The following is a 19,583-nucleotide window of genomic DNA, read 5'->3' on the forward strand; positions in this document are numbered from 1 at the left end:
GGGAAAATTCCCTAAAATTTTCGTCCCTTTTAGTCCATGATAGGCTGTGTTTATTTATTTTTTTTGAAACAATGTTATAATCTGTGCTCAGCACTCTTTCCTTCAGTGTTGCACAGGGTGGGGAGGGCAGGCGGATCTCCAGACAGAGGCTTACTTACCATGATATCATTCTTGGTTTTACCATTGTGTTAGATTTAGAAGCTTGTATCATGAAGTCAAATGTAATTGCATTTTCAGTTCCCTTCCACCTTTTGCTAAAATGCATATTCAGCCAACAGATCCTTCAGAGATTTAAGACAGAGCAAATAAGCAAACGAAAAACCATTCCTTTTTATGAACGGTACACAAGTATCCTATATAAAAGTCACTCAAAGTGAACTGATCAGCGCACACATCTTCTTTTATGCTACTACTTACTCCTGGCACCTCAGAGCCAGAAAGGACTGAGGCAATGACCTAACTTTATAAATAAGCCAACCAAATGCTAAAAAAGTGAACCAGCTTGCTGAAGCCACAAGCTGGTTAGAAGAGCCAAGACGACCTCAAGCTGCCTCTTCAAGATACTAATCTCCCAGCACATGCTACTCCTCTGTCATAGACTATGCTTAGATTTTCATCTTTTCATGAATTTATCTTCTCAACAAGAGTGTAAGCCACTTAAGGCTAAACCTTCTTTATCTTTTGCTCCTTTGCCCATATTAAGTATACAGTAAATGCATGGCAATGATACAAAAAAATAAATAAATAAATGAAGGAAAAAAAAAAAAAAAACCAGTGCCATGCTAACACTAAATCATCCCAGAATTGCTGTCAATCTGAGATTTGTATTTTACTGAAGATTTACGTTTTATAGCACATTCTGGCCCCTACAGTTGTTATTCTGTTAAACAGAGTAACACTCAACCTTCAATTGTCCATCGGTCTTAAACAGCCCAAACATACACAACGCACAGGCCCTCTGGAGAAAACAAAGTACTCTGCACGTCTGGAAGAAATACCACACAGTGTGGAAAAGTGGACTCCAGAATCAGTACAAACATTGAAGTCAGAAGCAGATGAACTATATTCCAGCCCTAACTTTTTAAAAGTGGGCTAAGTTTCTCTATTTGTAAAATATGATTCAAAAAATAACAAGACAGTTATGCTGATCATACCCCTTCCCCGCCAAAGTTCTCAGGGACGACTGGAGTTGCCCAGGCCCTCTAAGGGATACATGAGGTCAAAACTATTTTCACCATAATGCTATAGTGCTCCTTTCCTTTTTCACTCCCCTCCTCTCACTGGGTGCAAGTGAGTGTGATGGTACAGAGATGAAATGCAGAAGCAGGTCTGAATCCAACTGTCTTCTATTAAGCCAGATACTAAAGAGATTTGCAAGTGAAGAAGAATACTGCTCTTCTAACTTGGTTTTTGTTTTGGAAAACAGGGTTATTTTTCACCAAAAATGAACTGAAATTATAAATATTTTTACATTCTCTCAGTTTTAATTTCCAGCACAGTAAATATCATCTTTATACACAGCTGACAAAAACAAAAGCTCCTCAGGCTCAGCTGAACAACAAACAGCAACGTAGGAATAGAAATTAATGAAATTAAAATTTAATACAGAATGTCTTTATTCTAACTAGTCCATATCAATGCATATGTGACTTTAAATAAGAAGTTACGGGCTTGGAGTTAGAGGTGGAAATGGGCCAATTACCTTGGGTGACTTTGAGTTTTTAATTCAAAAGGAAACTGCAAATTTTAGCATAAATTATCCAATCCAGAGATGAACTAAATTTTACTGTGCCTAATTCAATAATGCCTTAGCTTGTGCACAGAGGAAGGATTAATGGGCAGTCGCCTTATGAACCCACCAAAAATACTCCAAAGTAAAGAAAATAAGGTAGAGAAAAAAAAGCTGAGTAGATGAGGGAAGAGAAAGCACTGATAATGTATTTAGAAACGTCAGTGGGTTTCTGAACGCAGCATCCAGGCAGACTTGCCATTATAGGCCACTCACTCATCTCTACCAAGAAATCTACTTTTTCCAGCAAGCTCAGTTCTTACTGCTTACTTCCAGGTTCAGAGAATACCATACAACACCTCTAATGAACTTTTGAGCAGATGAAATTTTCAAGTATTGTGTTAGCTGTTGTGTTACCGGGAGTTGAGCAGATAATTTGAAATTAGCCTACAGAACAAAGGTGACCTTCTCTTCATCTGAAATAAGAGGAACTATACCGATTATGTCCACCTACTTCAGGTCAATGTAATATATGAGAATGTATATGGACCCTACGTTATGTACTAGAAAAATTAAAACGTATAGGATAATGCATACTCCCTCAAGATTATTCATTAAAATTTAAAGCAATTAAGTTAACCAAGATGTCACCAATTATCTCTCAAAGGCATGATAGTTGATGAGTGCTTTTAGCTCTGAAGACAGAATCATCATGCAATTCTTCATAGTATCTTAAACTAGTCCTTAAGGGTCATTTTTCTAAAAATCAATCCAAAATGTGAAAAAGCAGCAATATTATTTCTTAAATCAGTAAGCCTGGCTTACCAAAACCTACTTTGATAAAGGATTTTAAAATAAAGTATATAACATTTCTCAAATACAATGTTCAACCGAAACACTGATCTTTTAAACTATTAAATAATGTCACTAGAAATAGCTGAAAGTCCATTTTGAAAATTTTTCCCAGAAAAATATCACCTTTCAAATTATGGCTTAACAAAGATTTATCTAAAAGGAAAATCATCCCAGGTCTCCTAATAATGGGGGGGGGGGGGAGTTACCACCAACAAAAAAAAAAATCTGTGACAGAGTATGATATTTAAGTGGACAGTAACTTTATTTGCAGTGAAAGAACTACTAATCTGTATGTAGAATCATCCCGTTCTATAAATACAAATGTACTTAAGAGATATACACAAATTATCAGTTGAAGTTAATTATGAGTGACAGAATTTATGGATAATTTTTATATTCTTCATAGTGCTTATGAGAATTTGAAAGTGCTACAATGAATGCGTATCAAATCTGCAAGGAGAAAAACAAAAGTGTCATTTAAAAAATTAATTCTGTGTTTCTGACTAATCAATGCCTTTTTCCATCTTGGCAGGTTAACAGACAGGTAAAGATGTTTTTAAATTCTTCTCACTCATCAGTGGATGATAAAAATTTTTTGCAAGATAAATTTTTGCCCAAGGGTCAAAACTCTGCTAGACAAAAAGGATAATATTCTCAGCACGAGTTTAATTAAACTTGCAGCTGACAAGTATCAGGCCTCTAAGGCAACTTGCAGCCAAGAAAACTATTAAAACATAGTTTTCAACTAGGGAAGGACATCAGGGACTTTGAAATTACATGCTCAAGGAAGTTGTGTCACATCTGAATCCCAGCGAAAAGGATCTTGATATGAATCTGAGCAACCTGATGGAAAACCCAGGGCTGGTGCAGAAGCCAAGCCTGGTGGGAGGGTTTCAGCTTGTGGTCCAGGCTCTTAAAGGATCTGGGAAGGCAGCAAGAGGAAACCTAAATGATTTTAAGCATTAGAGGAAAAAAGAAGCTAATGAAAAATAGACTGAGGACAATAAGGAGTCACACATGAACCCAAACAAAGGTTAACTCTTTGCTTTAACCGAAATGTTACCAGTTCAATGCCATTATCATCACACCCACCCTTCTTGCTGATTAGAAGATATGATGTTAAAATCCTTCACAAAGGGATACATCCAAGAAAAATAAATCAAAGGGTGCATGATAGTGAGAAAGTGGGGAGCCAGAACTGGAGGGAATCCACAGCTCCTCCAGAGCTCGGTGACACGCCATGGTGCCTCTGAGGGTGGCAAAGCACCAGGCAGGGCTCCAGGTAGTGTACGAGGCAGGGAAGGGCCAGGTGGTTTCCACCAGCACTGACCAGATAACCTGGAGCACATGGAAGGGAGGAGAGGCAGGCTTCAACTATGGACCCATGCAATTCCCATCTGACACCTGGATATTTTAAAAATTAAACACCAGCTGCTGTCGTGCAAGTTGCCAACTCTCTTCTCCCCATTTACGGCTGCGCTGAATCACCAGCCCGGCTCTGGACACCTGGTTCTAACAGGGCGGCATGGCCCCATTAGCAATAATCACAGGGAAGGGCGCCAAGAAGCCGAGTAATCTGGCTCCTTGGCTCTACTTTATAGGGTGAATGCCATCCTAAAGGGCTGATAGAATTGCTCTTTGTTTTTCCCACTTATTTTTGAGTTCATCCTCATAGGCTATTTATTTGCAACAAAATATTGTAGTCATTTCCTCTTTTTTTTTTTTTAAGATTTTTTATTTTATTCATTTGACAGATAGAGATCACAAGTAGGCAGAGAGGCAGGCAGAGAGAGAGAGGAGGAGGAGGCAGGTTTCCTGCTGAGCAGAGAGCCCAATGTGGGGCTCGATACCAGGACACTGGGACCATGACCTGAGCCGAAGGCAGAGGCTTTAACCCACTGAGCCACCCAGGCGCCCCTCATTTCCTCTTTTATATTAAAAAAAGTCCTCTTAATACAGTTCTTTCTATACTGATACCAGTTTGGTTCCTTCCCACCCCTCACATCCTCTTATGGGCTATTCATATTCACTGTGCCTTAAAATTTGCTTCCTACTCAACAAGGATGTTCTTTTCTTTTTGCTAGCTGTGTGTTCTAATTTGCCAACATTCAAGAAAGGCATAGAATAGCTACTACCACACCACAGTGGGCCACTTAAGTACGGTCATTCGATAATCCACAGCATTTTTATTAAAAAAAAAAAAAAACTGCATCACTAGAGATTATTTTCTCTTCCTACACTCATATGAAAAAGGTCATATGGTAAAGAGGCAGCTTTTTAAAAGAGCTTAAAGGTCTGTTTGTCAACTTACTGAAAGGACAAGAGAGCATACAAACCACTTGATCTCTCTGTCTGCCCCGAGGCTCTGTGATGACTGATGACATTCCCCTATACCTGACTCTAGTTGCTGATGCGTGCACGCCACAGGACAGTCCCCGCATGAACCCACGGGGCTGAGGCACAGCAAAGAAATGCTACACCTGTGCTGGTGGCCTTGTTGACCCCCAAAGTCCACACTAACTTGCAACATTAGCCTTAAAACTTGATTCTGCTTCAGTAAAGAGCTTGGCTAACAGGACTCCCAAGGTAAACTTTAAGAGGGTATCCCTTATAGAACCCGACTCATGATTTGTGCCTCATCATTCAGAATTCCTCAGTATGTTACCCACTTCTAAGTAGCTATTTATAGTACAACACAGGATTTATTAACTGTAGAAAAATGCCACCACCCAAAATGTACAGACTGGTTTTAAGGTTCAAGGTTTCCAAAAACGTTAAAATATGAAAAAGGTACTTTAGAGTGAAGATGGTAATTTGGCAAGATTTGGGCTGTTGTTCTCAGGACATGTGCCTATACTAAGAAAGTCTATTATACTGAAGAGAACTACTTTTTCTAAAAGACTTTATTTATTTGACAGAGAGAGATCACAAGTAGGCGGGGGGAGGAGGGGGAAAGAAGCTCCCCACTGAGCAGAGAGCCTGATGCAGGACTCGATCCCAGGACCCTGAGATCATGACCTGAGCCCAAGGCAGAGGCATAACCCACTGAGCCACCCAGGTGCTCTGAGAATTATTTTTTAAAGCTTGGAAAAGCATTCTTTCATGTAAAACTTGATGTGCTAACATACCCTTATCTAATTTAACCCACTGAGCCACCCAGGCGCCCCTACCCTTATCTAATTTAAAGTCACCTGGCGATTAAGGCTTACTAATTTCCTTTATGTAATAAAATATCTTACACCCTTCTGTGACATTTTGTTCACAGGAATACGACGTCTGCACAGGGAAGGATCCGGTTCAGGGATTCCATGACGGTCACCGGGATCGTGGGGCTGCATGAGATTCTGAAGGAACTTGTGTTATCTCTGAGCCTCACTTTCCTCTCTTATTATACATGGAGAACCTCTGCGGACATTTCAGCGTACTGGCAGGGGCTTAACAGCCATCCAAAGCTATACAGATGTACCTGGTGGCATCATTATTCTCTCTCATAAATACGGAAGCATAAAGTCCACACACAGAGAAAATACAGGGAGGTAAGCTCTTAAAGTTTACAGCTTATTAGAGAAAACTAAGTCAGAAACAGTATAACGGAGAAAGCACTACGGATTCACATTCCAGAAGACCCAAGTGATCCGACCACACCAGGTAAAAGGCAATTAGGCAGGTACTTTGATCTGCCTAAGCCTCCTAGTGGACAGTACCTACCTCAGAAGGAAGGAAATCGGCACAATGGAGTCTTTATTCACCAGCAGCAATTTTCAGGCAACATGCTTGTCTTTACAAAACAGACTGCTCCTCCCCGTATTTACCTGCCTACTTACCGGCTGCCAGAAGGAAAGGCGCGAGTTTTAAACAAATTTCCTACTGCTCTAATTAAACAGGAACACAGCAAAGAGGCAGCTCATCTATTTCTCATTTTCGGTTCGACCCCATCTAGAGCTCTCAGGTATGTGAATGCCAAGTGACGACAAGCATGCGGACTGAGGGGTCACTCGCAGGGTGCCAATGGAATAAAAGTTAAATCCGGTTGGCTCCTCCCACTTGGATGACGAGCCCATTGTTTGGTGGTTTTCTCACCAGAGCCCGTCATAGCTACTAATCCTCCTTTCTGATTTACTGTGGAAAATACTTCAATAGCATAAATCAGAGCCACTGGGCTAAAGAGAACATACACTTAAGAATATCAATAATAGGGTTGCCTGGGTGGCTCAGTGGGTTAAAGCCTCTGCTTTGGGCTCAGGTCATGATCTCAGAGTCCTGGGATTGAGTCCCGCATGGGGATCTCTGCTCATCCGGGAGCCTGCTTCCCCCTCTCTCTCTGCCTGCCTCTCTGCCTACTTGTGATCTCTCTCTCTGTGTCAAATAAATAAATAAAATCTTAAAAATAAATAACAATAATAGACTGATGGCCAGGCAAGTGATGGAGCAAATACAGCAAGACGTAGAGTAGAATCTGGAGAGTGGCCATATGGGTGCTAAGAGTATAATCGTTTCAACTTTTCTGCATGTTTGAAAATGTTCATAATAAAGTGCTAGGGAAAAACAATTCAAAACTGTTATCACAAGAAGACAGTAGGCCCCACTGGAAAGACCTCAGCCTAGAATGAACGGCTGAAAGACAGAAAGAAGGGATGTTCTTAGCTTAAGCCCAGGAACTCTCAAAGTTTAAAACTGGAAAGTGTCTTAGGAATCCTCTATGGCAGGACAAATATGTAATTTTACGGGTCTGTGAAAAATTAGAAAAATAGCAGTATCATAGCATTTTCAAAAAAGCTAAAAACTGCTCCTTTGCTAAGATTATTTACCTCTACACTTCTGGGCTTTATCGTTTATTTAACGAAATGTTGGCAATAGATATACTGTCTGATAACAGATTTGGCTCCTTGGGTCACCACTTTGCAGTCAAATCTGATTACCTTTCATATCCTCCTCTCCTACCTTGATGTCTAAGCCCTTGACCTGCCTTCAGCAAGAATCTCCCTATCCATAATGTCTCCTCTTAGTAATTTTCCACCTACTATGTCCTCGCTCTGCTCATTGGCTATAAATCCCCAGCTGTCTTAGCTGTATTTGGAGTAAAGTCTAATTCCTTTCCCCTATTAAAATGCTTCTATTGCAATAGTCTTGAATAAAGTCTTCCTTACCATTTTAACAAGTGTTAGAATAACTTTTTCTTCACTCATGCCTTTATACAGGTATGTATAAAGGTCTTGAGACTTTCAGGTACAGAGAACCAGGCAGCTAATTATTGTGCTTGCTGGAAAGTATAGTTTCCTTCTGCTGTTTTACTTAAAGGCTCCAAATGCTGACATTTAAAATTGCCCAGAAGCATTAAAACCTTAAAAATAAAACAAAAATAAAACCCTTCCTTGCCCTCCCTTCCCCAATGCTGGCCCCTTTCAACTTTATTACTCCATGATTTCACTTTAATTTCAAAGGATGACACTAAAAGGGGAAAGACTATTGACATAAAATTTTCTTGAGGACAATGACTATGTCTTACTATATGTACTCAAGAATAGGACCAATATAGTAGGAATGCAATGATTTCATTGATTGAATGAAAGAATGGAAGCGGATGGACAGGATTTATTTCCTGAAAAAGGAAAAGTAATTCAAAAATAAATTCAAAGGTTTGAGAGAGGAATCAATCCTCTGTTCAAATCAGACAAATCAGGGAAAACTGTAAAGACAACTATAACAACCAAATGCCTAGAATTAAAATATATCTTCCTTCAAAAATAATTTGTCTTCCTTCTCAAATTTCCAAATGACAGAAGAGGGAATGCTTCCAAATACATTTTACAAAGCCAGCGTTACCTTGATACCAAAACCAGATAAGGGCACAAGAAAGTTACAGGCCAATATTTCTGATGAACACAGATGCTCAACAAAATATTAGCTAACTGAATTCAACAACACATTAAAAGGATCACACACCATAATCGAACGGGCTTTATTCCAGGGATGAAAAGATTGTTTAATACATACAAATCGATTAATGTGATACACAGTAACAAAGTAAAGGATAAAAATCATGATCTCAATAGATGCATTAAAAAAAGCATTTGACAATATTCAACATCCATTTATGATTTAAAAAAAAAACCTCACAACAAAGTAGGTAGAGAGCGAATGTAACTCAATGTCATAAAGTCCACATATGACAAGTCCATAGCTAACAACAGTATGCTAACTGGTGCTAGGCTGGAAGTTCTTCCTCTAAGACCAGGAACAAGACAAGAATATCCACTCTCACCACTTTTATTCAACATAGCACTGGAAGTCCTAGTTAGAACAATCAGGCAGGAAAAAAAAGAAGGAAAAGGGAAGGGAAAGAAAAGAAAAAGCCATCCCAATTAGAAGACATAAAACTGCAACTACTTGCAGATGACATGATATCAACAGAACTAAAGACTCCACTAAAAAAAACTGTTAGACTAGACACATGCAGTAAAGTTACAAGATACAACATCAATATACAAAAATCAGTTGTGTTTCTATCCACTAATAATGAACTATCAGAGAACTTTAGAAAACAATTCCATTTCCAACTATACCAGAAAGAGTAAAATACCTAAAAACAAAATGAACCAAAGAGGTGAAAAGCCTGTCGATGAAAACTATAAAACACTGGTGAAAGAAAGTGAAGGAAGTACAAAGGGAAAATACATATCATGCTCAGGGATTGGAAAAATACTGTTAAAGTGTCCAAAGCAATCTACAGATTCATGTTATCCCTAGTATCAAAATTCCAATAGCATTTTTCACAGAAATAGAACAATCCTAAAATATGTATGGAATCACAAAAGACCCCAAATGGCCAAACAAATCTTGAGAAAGAATAACAAAACTGGAGGCATCATGTTTCCTGATTTCAAACTATATTATAAAGCTATGGTAATGAAAACAGCATGGGACTGACAAAAAAACAGACACATAGATAAATGGAACAGAGAGCCCAGAAATAATCCCATATATTTATAGCCAGTTAATTTATGATGAAGGAGCCAAGAATAAACAATTGGGAACAGTCTCTTCAATAAGTGGTATGGGAAAAACTGGTATGGGAAAAGCCATATTCAAAAGAATGAAAATGAACCAATATCTTACACCATACACAAACATTAACTCAAAATGGATTAAAGACTTGAATGCTAGTTGAAACCATAAAATTCCAAGAAGAAAATATAGGTGGTACATTCTTTAACATAGGTCTTGGCAACAATTTTTTTGGTATGACACCAAAAGTTAAGGCAACAAAAGCAAAAAAACAAGTAAGACTATCCAAACTAAAAAGCTTCTACACAGCAAAGGAAACCATCAATACAATAAAATGAAAGGCAACCTGCTGAATGGAGGAAAATATCTGCAAACCATATACCTGATAAGGTGTTAGTATCCAAAATATATTAAAAAAAATAACTCATCCAACTCAAAAACCAAAAAAGTCTGATTTTTTAAATGGAAGGAGAACCTGAATAGACATTTTTCCAAAGACAACAAACAGATGGCTAACAGGAACATGAAAAGGTACCCAACATCCCTAATCCTCAGGGATATGCAAACTAAAACCACGATGCCATATCAGCTTACACCTGTTAGAATGGCTATTATCACAAGGACAAGAAATAACAAGCATTAGTTAGGATGTGGGAAAAAAGGAACTCTTGTGCACTGTGGGTGGGAATGTAAATTGGTATGCTATGGGAAACAGTACGAGCTTCCTCAAAAAATTAAAATATAACTAACCTAGGATCCACCAATTCCACTTCTAGGTATTTACCCAAAGGAAACAAAAACACTAACTCAAAAAGATACCTGCGCCCTCATGTTCACTGCAGCGTTATTTACAATAGGTAAAACACGGAAACAGGTGCGCCTGGGTGGCTCAGTGGGTTAAAGCCTCTGCCTTCAGCTCAGGTCATGATCCCAGGGTCCTGGGATCCAGCCCTGCATCAGGCTCTCTGCTCAGCAGGGAGCCTGCTTCCCTTCCTCTCTCTCTCTCTCTCTGCCTACTTGTGATCTCTGTCAAATAAATAAATAAAATCTTTAAAAAAAAAAAAAAGACATGGAAACCTCAGTGCCCAATGATAGATGAATGGATAAAGAAAATTGTGTGTGTACCTATATACATCACATACATACCTTATATTCGTATACATCATATAAATATATAGATAAGATATATGTGATATATATAGATAAATACACACAATGGAATATTATTTGGTCATAAAAATAGGAAATCCTGCCATTTGTGACAGCATGGATGGCCCCTGAGGACATATGTTATGCGAAATAAGTCAAAGACAAATGCTATATGATCTCACTTCTAAGTGTCGTTTTTTTTTTTTTTTTTAAAGATTTATTTACTTGAGAGAGAGAGAGAGAGAGAATGAAAGTGAGAGAGAGTATGAGAGGGGAAAAGGTCAGAAGGAGAAGCTGACTCCCCGTGGAGCCAGGAGCCCGATGCAGGACTCGATCCTAGGACTCCAGGATCATGACCTGAGCCAAAGACAGTTGCTTAACCAACTGAGCTACCCAGGCACCCCTATGTGTGTAAATCTTAAAACAAAAACCAAATTCATAAAGATAACAGATTGGTGAATGGTTGGGTGTGTGTGTGTGTGTGTGTGTGCACAAAATGGGTTAAGGTAGTCAAAAGGTACAAGCTTTCAGTTATAAAATATGTCCTGCAGATGTAATGTATAGCATGGTGACTATAGTTAATAATATTGTACTGTATATCTGAAAGTTGCCAAAACTAAATCTTAAAAGCTCTCATCTCTCTCTCTCTCACACACACACATCTTAACTCCGTGTGGTGATGGATGTTAACCAGACTTATTATGATCATTTCACAATATATACATATATGGAATCATTTTACGACACAGCTGAAACTAATACTATGTCCATCATATGTCAATGAAAAATAGTCCTCAATAATATATTTTTAGGAGTTCCTGGGTGGCTCAGTTAAGCATCTGCCTTCGGCTCAGGTCACGATCTCAGGGTCCTGGGATCGGGCCCCACACAGGGCTCCCTGCTTGTGGGAAGACTGCTTCTCCCTCTCCTCTCCACTTGTTCTCTCTCTCAAATAAATAAATAAAAATCTTGAAAATTTTTTAAAAAATGATATAGTTTTAGAAAACAATTCTAGTATGCAACCAGTTTTATCAGTCGGTATTGCAGTGTCAGGAAGTACTGTGTGGTGGGAAAGTATCAGAGACGTGTACCTAACTGGGGATGCAACACAGGATACATACAACCTCAGAATGCTTAAATCTTCTGTCAGAAGCATCACTAGTCTTTGAAGGAAGTTGATCCAGTTTCCTAAGAGATAGCCCAGAAGCTCCACGCCTGAGGGGAAGACTTCATTATAATGTTAAATCTGAAAAAGGGGGTGGGGGGAGTTGGGGGGATGTGGTCACTGGGTGAGGGCATTAAGGAGAGCACGTGATGTAATGAGCACTGGCCATTATATGCAACTGATAAATTACTGAACTTGACATCTGAAACTACTGATACGCTATATATTAACTGTTGAATTTAAATTAAAAAGTTTAAAATAAAAAAAAATCTGAAAAGGGGAGGAGAGCTTAATTGCCTGCTTTAAAATAGGAAATTAATACCTTTTGCAGGCTACCAGAATGGTAGGTGAAATGTTTTAGGTTACTCTGAACTTTTAACTATTCTGCAAACAAGTGCTATGGAGAGTTTTCTGAAATAAGACACACCCCTCCACAGTCCATTTCTTTTTATCTTTATGCAAGAAGTGGAGAACCTTCAAGATTTTTCCATTGCCCAGTTAAACAGGAAGCTCCAAGGCAGGAGCTCTGCTAAGAGGTGTAAAAGAGATGGGTGTGCTAGAGGAGGTTCGAAGGGAAAAAGAAAGGCCAGGGGATTTCTGAGCTTCAGGTCAAGAGAGAAATAGTGGTTTCTCCGTCATCACAGCTGCACAGCCAACCAATGTGATTTATTGGTAATTGTTCATTAATGCCAATAACTAGGGAGACAGAACAGCCTACAGATTCCAAAACAAATCTAAATACTTATGGGCTATTTGCTGGATTTAAACAACATTATTTCATCATAATTTTGAACATCGTGTGACACAAAGAACTTAAAAGTAGCTTTTTTTTTCCTTTTTTTGGTGCCCATGTCTGGGTCACTTTTATAAGTACTAGAAAAAGAAAAGAATCACATAGTTATAGCTATAACCTAAGTAAAATTCTGCTGTAATTATTTCTTTCTGCACAAGTAAAAATTTGTCATTGACAAAATGTAAATAGGATGCTTTCATACAGACTATTCCATGTTCTCTGGCATTTTCCACTGCCAGAGTTTCGGGCACAAACCCCATATCCACTTGTATCTCTCAGTCCAGCCGATCACTGGTGAGAGAAAGGTTGGACAAACTGGACAAGAGAAAGTCAAATGGGCTCCCAACCCATTAAAAACTGAACCAAGTTCTAGGTCCCAGAAGCACGGGGACCACTTGGGGGGTATTTAAAGTTGTAGAGAGAGAAAGGAAGTAGTTGCCCTGTGGGGTCTTTGGGTCAGACGTTGTTTTCCATAGCCTCTCTCCAAGCAGTTCTAACAGTCTCAATCCATAATTTCAAAACCAAACTAAAAAATAAAACTTGCTAATGCAGGTTTGTTTTACGATTTTAGCTCTGTGGATGTTATCTGTAACTGTAATGCTTTACAGAGCCTTACAACCGAGCATATAGCCCTTAAAATCTTCAGCCATAATAGAAAGCTTTTTGAAGGGCCAGGAAATTCCACTCAGCCCAATGCCAATAAATACTGAATGAATAAGTAAGGGTCTTCAGTCTCTGGATCCTTGAGTCTTATAAGGACTGCTTTAAGCGAATTCTCTGTACATAACCTATACAAAATCTCTTCTTGAAAAGGATTAGCAGTAAGTGGCTAAAAAATAGAACATCTCTCAATGTTTCTGCCCTCCAAAAGGTCAGCACTAGAGTTCAACTCTCCTCTAATGCCTCATTCACCAAGTGATGCCAATTATTCTTCTGGGGAAGGCATAAAAAGTAGCTCCCTCTCTGGAAATGTAAGCAAACCACTTCTGATTCAGGTCTTGAGTCATTAGCATCCCCCCTTGTCCCCATTCTCTGAGCAACCTTCCCACCAATTCCATCCCTCTCAGGTACCTTCTAAAATGAAGGGAATTCCTCCTTCTAGGAGATACTGCGCAAAGGGCAGTATTACTCATAGCAGCCTAGACCCTACAGATCTCTCTCTCCCCTTCCCTATTTCAACCATTTTGCCCATTCAGGATGTGTTTTTGCAGGAAGAGTAAGTATAGTTCAAGGTTTGAGGAAGCGGTACAGTACTTCTGACAGAGGGCTGTGGTAAGATAACACCAGTGGTTAATCTTGGGTACAGATGAATGCATCATAGTTTATTACACTGTAAGGAGGCAGTTCAGTGGTATGGGCTCTGGAATCATGCTTGGGTTCAAATACAGGCTCTGCTAAGGTCATGACTCTGGGAAAGTTGCATAACCATTCAGTGCCTCTGCATTCTTATATATATATAAATATATATATATATATTCTATTTTATAGAAAAAATATATATTTCTATTTTATAGAATTTTTTTCACTCTGAAAAGTCATTTACTTACATAATGACAGTAATAATATTTATAAGTAATATAAAATCACAGTAAGATTTAAATGAATACTGGAGAATAAAATACTATTTTAAAACAAAATGAATAACATATTACCATATATTGCATTAACTTTATGTTAAAACTTATTATAGTTTTCTCACTATTATGATTTATGTCATGTCCATTCTTGGAAAATACTGTAGGAAGCCTATTAACTTTTTTTTTTTTTAAGATTTTTTTATTTATTTGACAGAGATCACAAGCAGGCAGAGAGGCAGGCAGAGAGAGAGAGGAGGAAGCAGGCTCCCTGCAGAGCAGAGAGCCTGATGTGGGGCTCGATCCCAGGACCCTGGGACCATGACCTGAGCCGAAGGCAGAGGCTTTAACCCACTGAGCCACCCAGGCGCCCCGCCTATTAACTTTTTTTTTCTTTTTTAATTTTATTTTTTATAAACATATATTTTTTTCCCCAGGGGTACAGGTCTGTGAATCGCCAGGTTTACACACTTCATAGCACTCACCATAGCACATACCCTCCCCAATGTCCATAATAACCCCATCCCCCCAACCCCCCTCCCCCCAGCAACCCTCAGTTTGTTTTGTGAGATTAAGAGTCACTTATGGTTTATCTCCCTCCCAATCCCATCTTGCTTCATTTACTCTTCTCCTACGCCTATTAACTTTTTAAAAAATGTTTAATTTATATGTAATCAAGTGTCACCAAATTAAGTTTACTGCATTGCTATTAATTTTAGTAGTTTTTTTTTATTTAAGAGAATCTTATGGATATTCAGATTTGCCATCAGTCATCACCAAATTTGCCTTTTCTCAGTTTAAAAATTATATTCATTTTTAATCTATTTTATAGATTATTTCTATAAAATATTCTATTTTATAGAAAAAATATGTATTTCTATTATATAGAAATATATATATATATTCTATTTTATAGAAAATACAAATGTTACTGCCTACCTTATAGGGTTGTTGTGAGAATCAAATGACAGGATACAAATCTGGATAGAGTGAAATCGCTAGACAGTAAGCACCAACTTCGTTAGCTATTATTAGCACCATGTATATATTTTAAAAGAATGAGGTAATTCTCTATGTACCGACTTGGAATAAAGTCCATGACAGTGTTTTTCTGAAAATGCTACAGAATAACATACTTAGTAGGAGTCTATCTTGGAAAGAAAAAAAAGAAACACATGATACATATTGATGAGTGCATCCAAATAAGTCTAGAAAGGCACACACACCACTCAACACTAAATCACAGTCATAACCCCCAGGGAATGCGTGTGTGTGTGTGTGTGTGTGTGTGTGTGTGTGTGTGTGTGTTTGGTGGGGGGGAGGTTTCCTACATTTGTATAAGTACAGGTCTTTGCTTGAATTCACAAGTTTGTACTGATGTAGGTAATACTGGGGTCCAGAGCTGATGGCCAATAGGGAATTCTTGAGACATCTTCAGTGCAAAATGGTGGTTTTATTAAAGCACAGGGACAGGACCCATGGGCAGAAAGGGCTGCACTGGGGTTGTGAGGGTTGGCGATTATGTCCTTTCAAGTTGGGAGGGGGTTCGGGATAGTGTAAATCTCTAAGGAATTTTGGAAACAAGTTTCCAGGAGGGGTTAGCTATTGTTAGAGAAAGGTCATTTATTACAGTCTAATAAAACCTTAGTCATGAGACCCTACGGATGTTTATCAGTGGGCCATATGCTGGGGGGGATGACTGCTAACATGTATCTTGGGGAATAGAGATAAAGGAATTTCCAAAGGAATTTTTATATGTTAAAGTAGACTTACAGGATCCTAGTTGGACAAAGATCGCCTCTTGCCCTTAGTTAATTAAGCGTCGACATCGAGGCAGTTGAGTTTTCTAGAGGAAGGTCACTGCCTGTTTCAAGGACTTGTCAATAGACTGTAAGCAGCAAGGAAATTTAACTTTTGCCTTTGTTTCCCACATCATGTACTATGTTTATAATCAATTTTTAAAATTAAACATTTTACAGTGGGCTTTCTAACCTTCAATTTGAACATTTCTCACTTCCAGGTCTAGAAAAAGGTGAACTTCTTGGAGATAAGGAAATGGAGGCCCACCTAGGAGGAGGGAGAGCCTTGTAGTCCCATCAATCCCATCTACAGGTCTCATTTCAGATTCCCTTACAGTCTCTAAAGTCCTTGGCACATTATGCGCCTGCCATAGGATCCAAACATTCTGAATCCGGTTGTTTTATTCCCCCTTCCTTTTCTTCCTGTTTGAGGCCTTTCTTCTATTGCGACCATGTAGCTTTGACATGTGTTTTAACATCTTCCTTCCTCTCAGAACTTTCTCACCATTTGCTTGTCATTCCGTCCCTTAGACAGGTGCCCCTGCCTTGGGAAACCCACCAGAGTGACAACTAGCCAGAGTGACAACTAGTCAGGTAGTTTGGTGTCTTTGGCAGGCACACAATTGTAGGATGAGTGGAGTATTTTGCTTGCAACGCTTCTAAATGGGCTTTTAAGCATTTTTTTTTTTTTTTTAATCTCATTCAAGAAACGGTGTTTGGTGTGTTTGGGCACTTTTTCTTTACACAGGTGCTCATTTCTGCTTTGGCTTTCTCCTGGAAGTTACAATGCTATCTCGTACCTCCCCCCACACGACGTTCTCTACCATACTTGTCCTTTATTAGGAGTTAATTTTTGTTTTAGCACCCGACGTGCTCACTAGTGAAGACTAATCACCATTTTTCACACTCCCGTCGCCTATCCCTATTCACGTTTTCTATTAAAATCCAGGGAGAAAAGATCATATGGTGAAAAGGGAAGGAAAAACGGAATTCCAAATTCTAGTTAGGGTGTCTTCCCTGCCGTCTTTCGCACCGGAACCCGGAGCTTCGGGAACCATATCTGCCCCGGGGTATCCGGGCCACCAGAAAAGGGTCAGCATCAAAGCGCCCAGGCGTCGGGAGAGCGGATTGGTTCCCGGGTGAACCAATCAGCGAGCGATGCTGTTCGCGGATCGGGGAGGGCCAAGATTATAGAGCGGATGGAGTTAAAGGAAAAGGGCCAGGTGTGCCAGGCACCCGCGTTCTGTGTGCACTTGTGCACCCATGGGGTCATTGTTAAGCCTGGATCCCTGATCTCCTAAATTCCACCCTCCGAATTTCCCATTTCATAACGCTGAGTAGGGTGAAAAACATCACGTATCCTACCATTCATAAGAGGGTCGTTAATAGTCAATGGCGGAGAAGCTGGGGGTCGGGGTTGGGTGGGGGGAGGCCATTAAAACCCTTCTCCTTTCCCAGTTCCTTTCCAGATCGACAATCTAACTGAATCAGTTCTTGAAATAGTAAATCACTCAAACGTTCGCTTAATCGCCAAAGCTGATTACCAAAATGCTATCGTTAGACACCCGAAATAAGTTCCCCCTCCCCGTGGGTTAGGGGAAACAGTACGGGCATTTACCGAACGCTCAGGCTTTTACTACCTGCTAAAGGAGAAGGGAGCGAGCTCTTAGGCTAAGTCAGAGAAACTGAGCCCTTCTGAAATTTGCAACCTCGCACACGGACGCGGCCCCCCCCCCCACCGCCCAAGCGCAGCTACAGCTCCTCGCGACTTTACCCCACAAACTTCATGCGGAGGCGCAAAGATTTTGGGGAGGGTGGGCGCTGATACCAGATTTGCCTGCTGTGCTTCAAACTTCACCAGAGCTCTTCTACGCACTTTCTTCCAAGTGTCACAGCCCCCGGACTCACGGACCGGTTCAATCTTAGCTTTCCCACGGTCCTGCGCTGCCACCCACTATCCACCACCATACCCGGGCTGGAGACGCTGCGTCCTTGGGGATGGGGGAAGGGGGAATTGGGGAAGAGGGGAAGGACCAGTGTAAAGTAAAGAGGTCCCCGCTGAGGCCTGGACGCCGGCAGCCCCTGCAGGGCCCTGGGGCCGAGGAAGGAGAGAGGAGGGCTGGAACCTTGCGGGGAAGGGCCGCGAGGAGAGCAGGGGGCGCCGCCGGTGTCGCTACACTCACTCTGCGTAGCCAGTGGCCCAGGGCAGCCGCCGGGTCTCCTTGAGGATGAGGATGGGGCGGGCGATGTGGTCGGCGCTGCACTCCACCTCGTCCTGAGACAGCCCCAGGAACTCCGGCCGCCCATAGGGGAAGCGCAGGGGCAGGTCCGAGCCTCCACAGCCGCCGCCGCTGTGCTCGGAGCCTGAGCTGCCAGCCATGATGCCGCCCATGAAATTGGCCACGGCAGATTTCACTCGAGTGAGCATATTACTCCGGCGTCCTGCAGCAGCGGTGCGAGCAGGAGGCGGCGGGGGCCCGACGAGGCGCAGCGCGGGGCATGCAGGCTGCGGCGGGCGCCGGGCGCACGGGCAGCCGGGCCGCTGGGGCGCGCCGCGCGGCTCCCGGAGCCTAGTGCTGCAGGGGGCCGGGCCCCGGCCTCCCGCGCTCCGTGCCGCCGCCGCCGCCTCCCCAGGCTACACTTCCGCAACGGAGCGGCATGGAGCGGGCCAGTGGGGCCCGGAGAGACGCCGCGCGCTCCGGGAGCGGCTGGGCGACGGCAGCAGGTCCCTTCCCCGCCCTCTGCGCTCGGCTCCTGCGTGAGCGGAACTGAGCCCACCCGGCGAGCCAGCAGAGCCGGCGCGGCTGCTGCCACGGCTACCGCCGCCGTCGAGTCATGTGATAATCAGGCTGCACGGGCTCGGGCAGCTGCGGTGGCCCGAGCTCAGCCCCTCCCCTGCCGGCCGGAGCGCGGCTCGCACCGGGATCGTGACCTCCTGGGGGAGGCGGAGCCGGGCTATGTCCGTACCTGGCTGAGGGGATGGGGGCGCTGTGAGCGGAAGGCCGCATACAGGTGTTAGGGGAGGTCACGTGGAGCCGGGCAAAGCCAGTTGAGGAGTCCACTCGCTGAGGAGTGCTTGCCTACGCCTTCGGGGAAAGGAAACTTCGGGAGCCCGAGGGGAAAGGGGAGACAAGTGGAATCTTGGTGGGGCGAGTCCACGGTGCGACGGCAGTGGAAATGAGAAACACCTGGTGTAAAAGACTTCAGAGCTGCAACAAAAAAAAACTCAAGTTTTGCACAAGAATTATTGAAAGTTTTCTCCTAGGCATTTCTAGAATTACTTTTTAAAAAATTTTATTACCACCACACGCATCTTTATCTGCAGACAAGCTCTGTTTTGAACCCAGAATAAGCTAATGGAAAGAAAACAAAAGGGCTGTAAGTTAGATACACGCCCTGTTTTACCTAGTCCTTAACTGTTAAATAGATTATACAAGCATGTTCCTCCAACATAACAACAAAAATATCTTTTTGAAGCTTATTCTGTTTACTATTGAGACACTTAATGTAGACT

The 19,583-nt window shown here is 41.5% G+C and overlaps 1 protein-coding gene across 1 annotated transcript in view; it reads right to left on the reverse strand.

Annotated features, from left to right (window-relative positions):
* PPM1H (protein phosphatase, Mg2+/Mn2+ dependent 1H) overlaps positions 1 to 18,929 on the reverse strand; it is a 252,994-nt gene extending 234,065 nt beyond the window's left edge. The window contains exon 1 of the mRNA XM_032874649.1: positions 18,253 to 18,929. Within this exon, the coding sequence (XP_032730540.1) occupies positions 18,253 to 18,497 (245 nt within the window). The 5' untranslated portion in view covers positions 18,498 to 18,929. The remainder of the gene's footprint in view (positions 1 to 18,252) is intronic.
* Between the last annotated feature and the right edge of the window lie 654 nt (positions 18,930 to 19,583).

Source organism: Lontra canadensis, unplaced genomic scaffold, assembly GCF_010015895.1.
Source record: "Lontra canadensis isolate GAN:19392208 unplaced genomic scaffold, GSC_riverotter_1.0 scaffold53, whole genome shotgun sequence".
NCBI classification, from domain to species: domain Eukaryota; kingdom Metazoa; phylum Chordata; class Mammalia; order Carnivora; family Mustelidae; genus Lontra; species Lontra canadensis.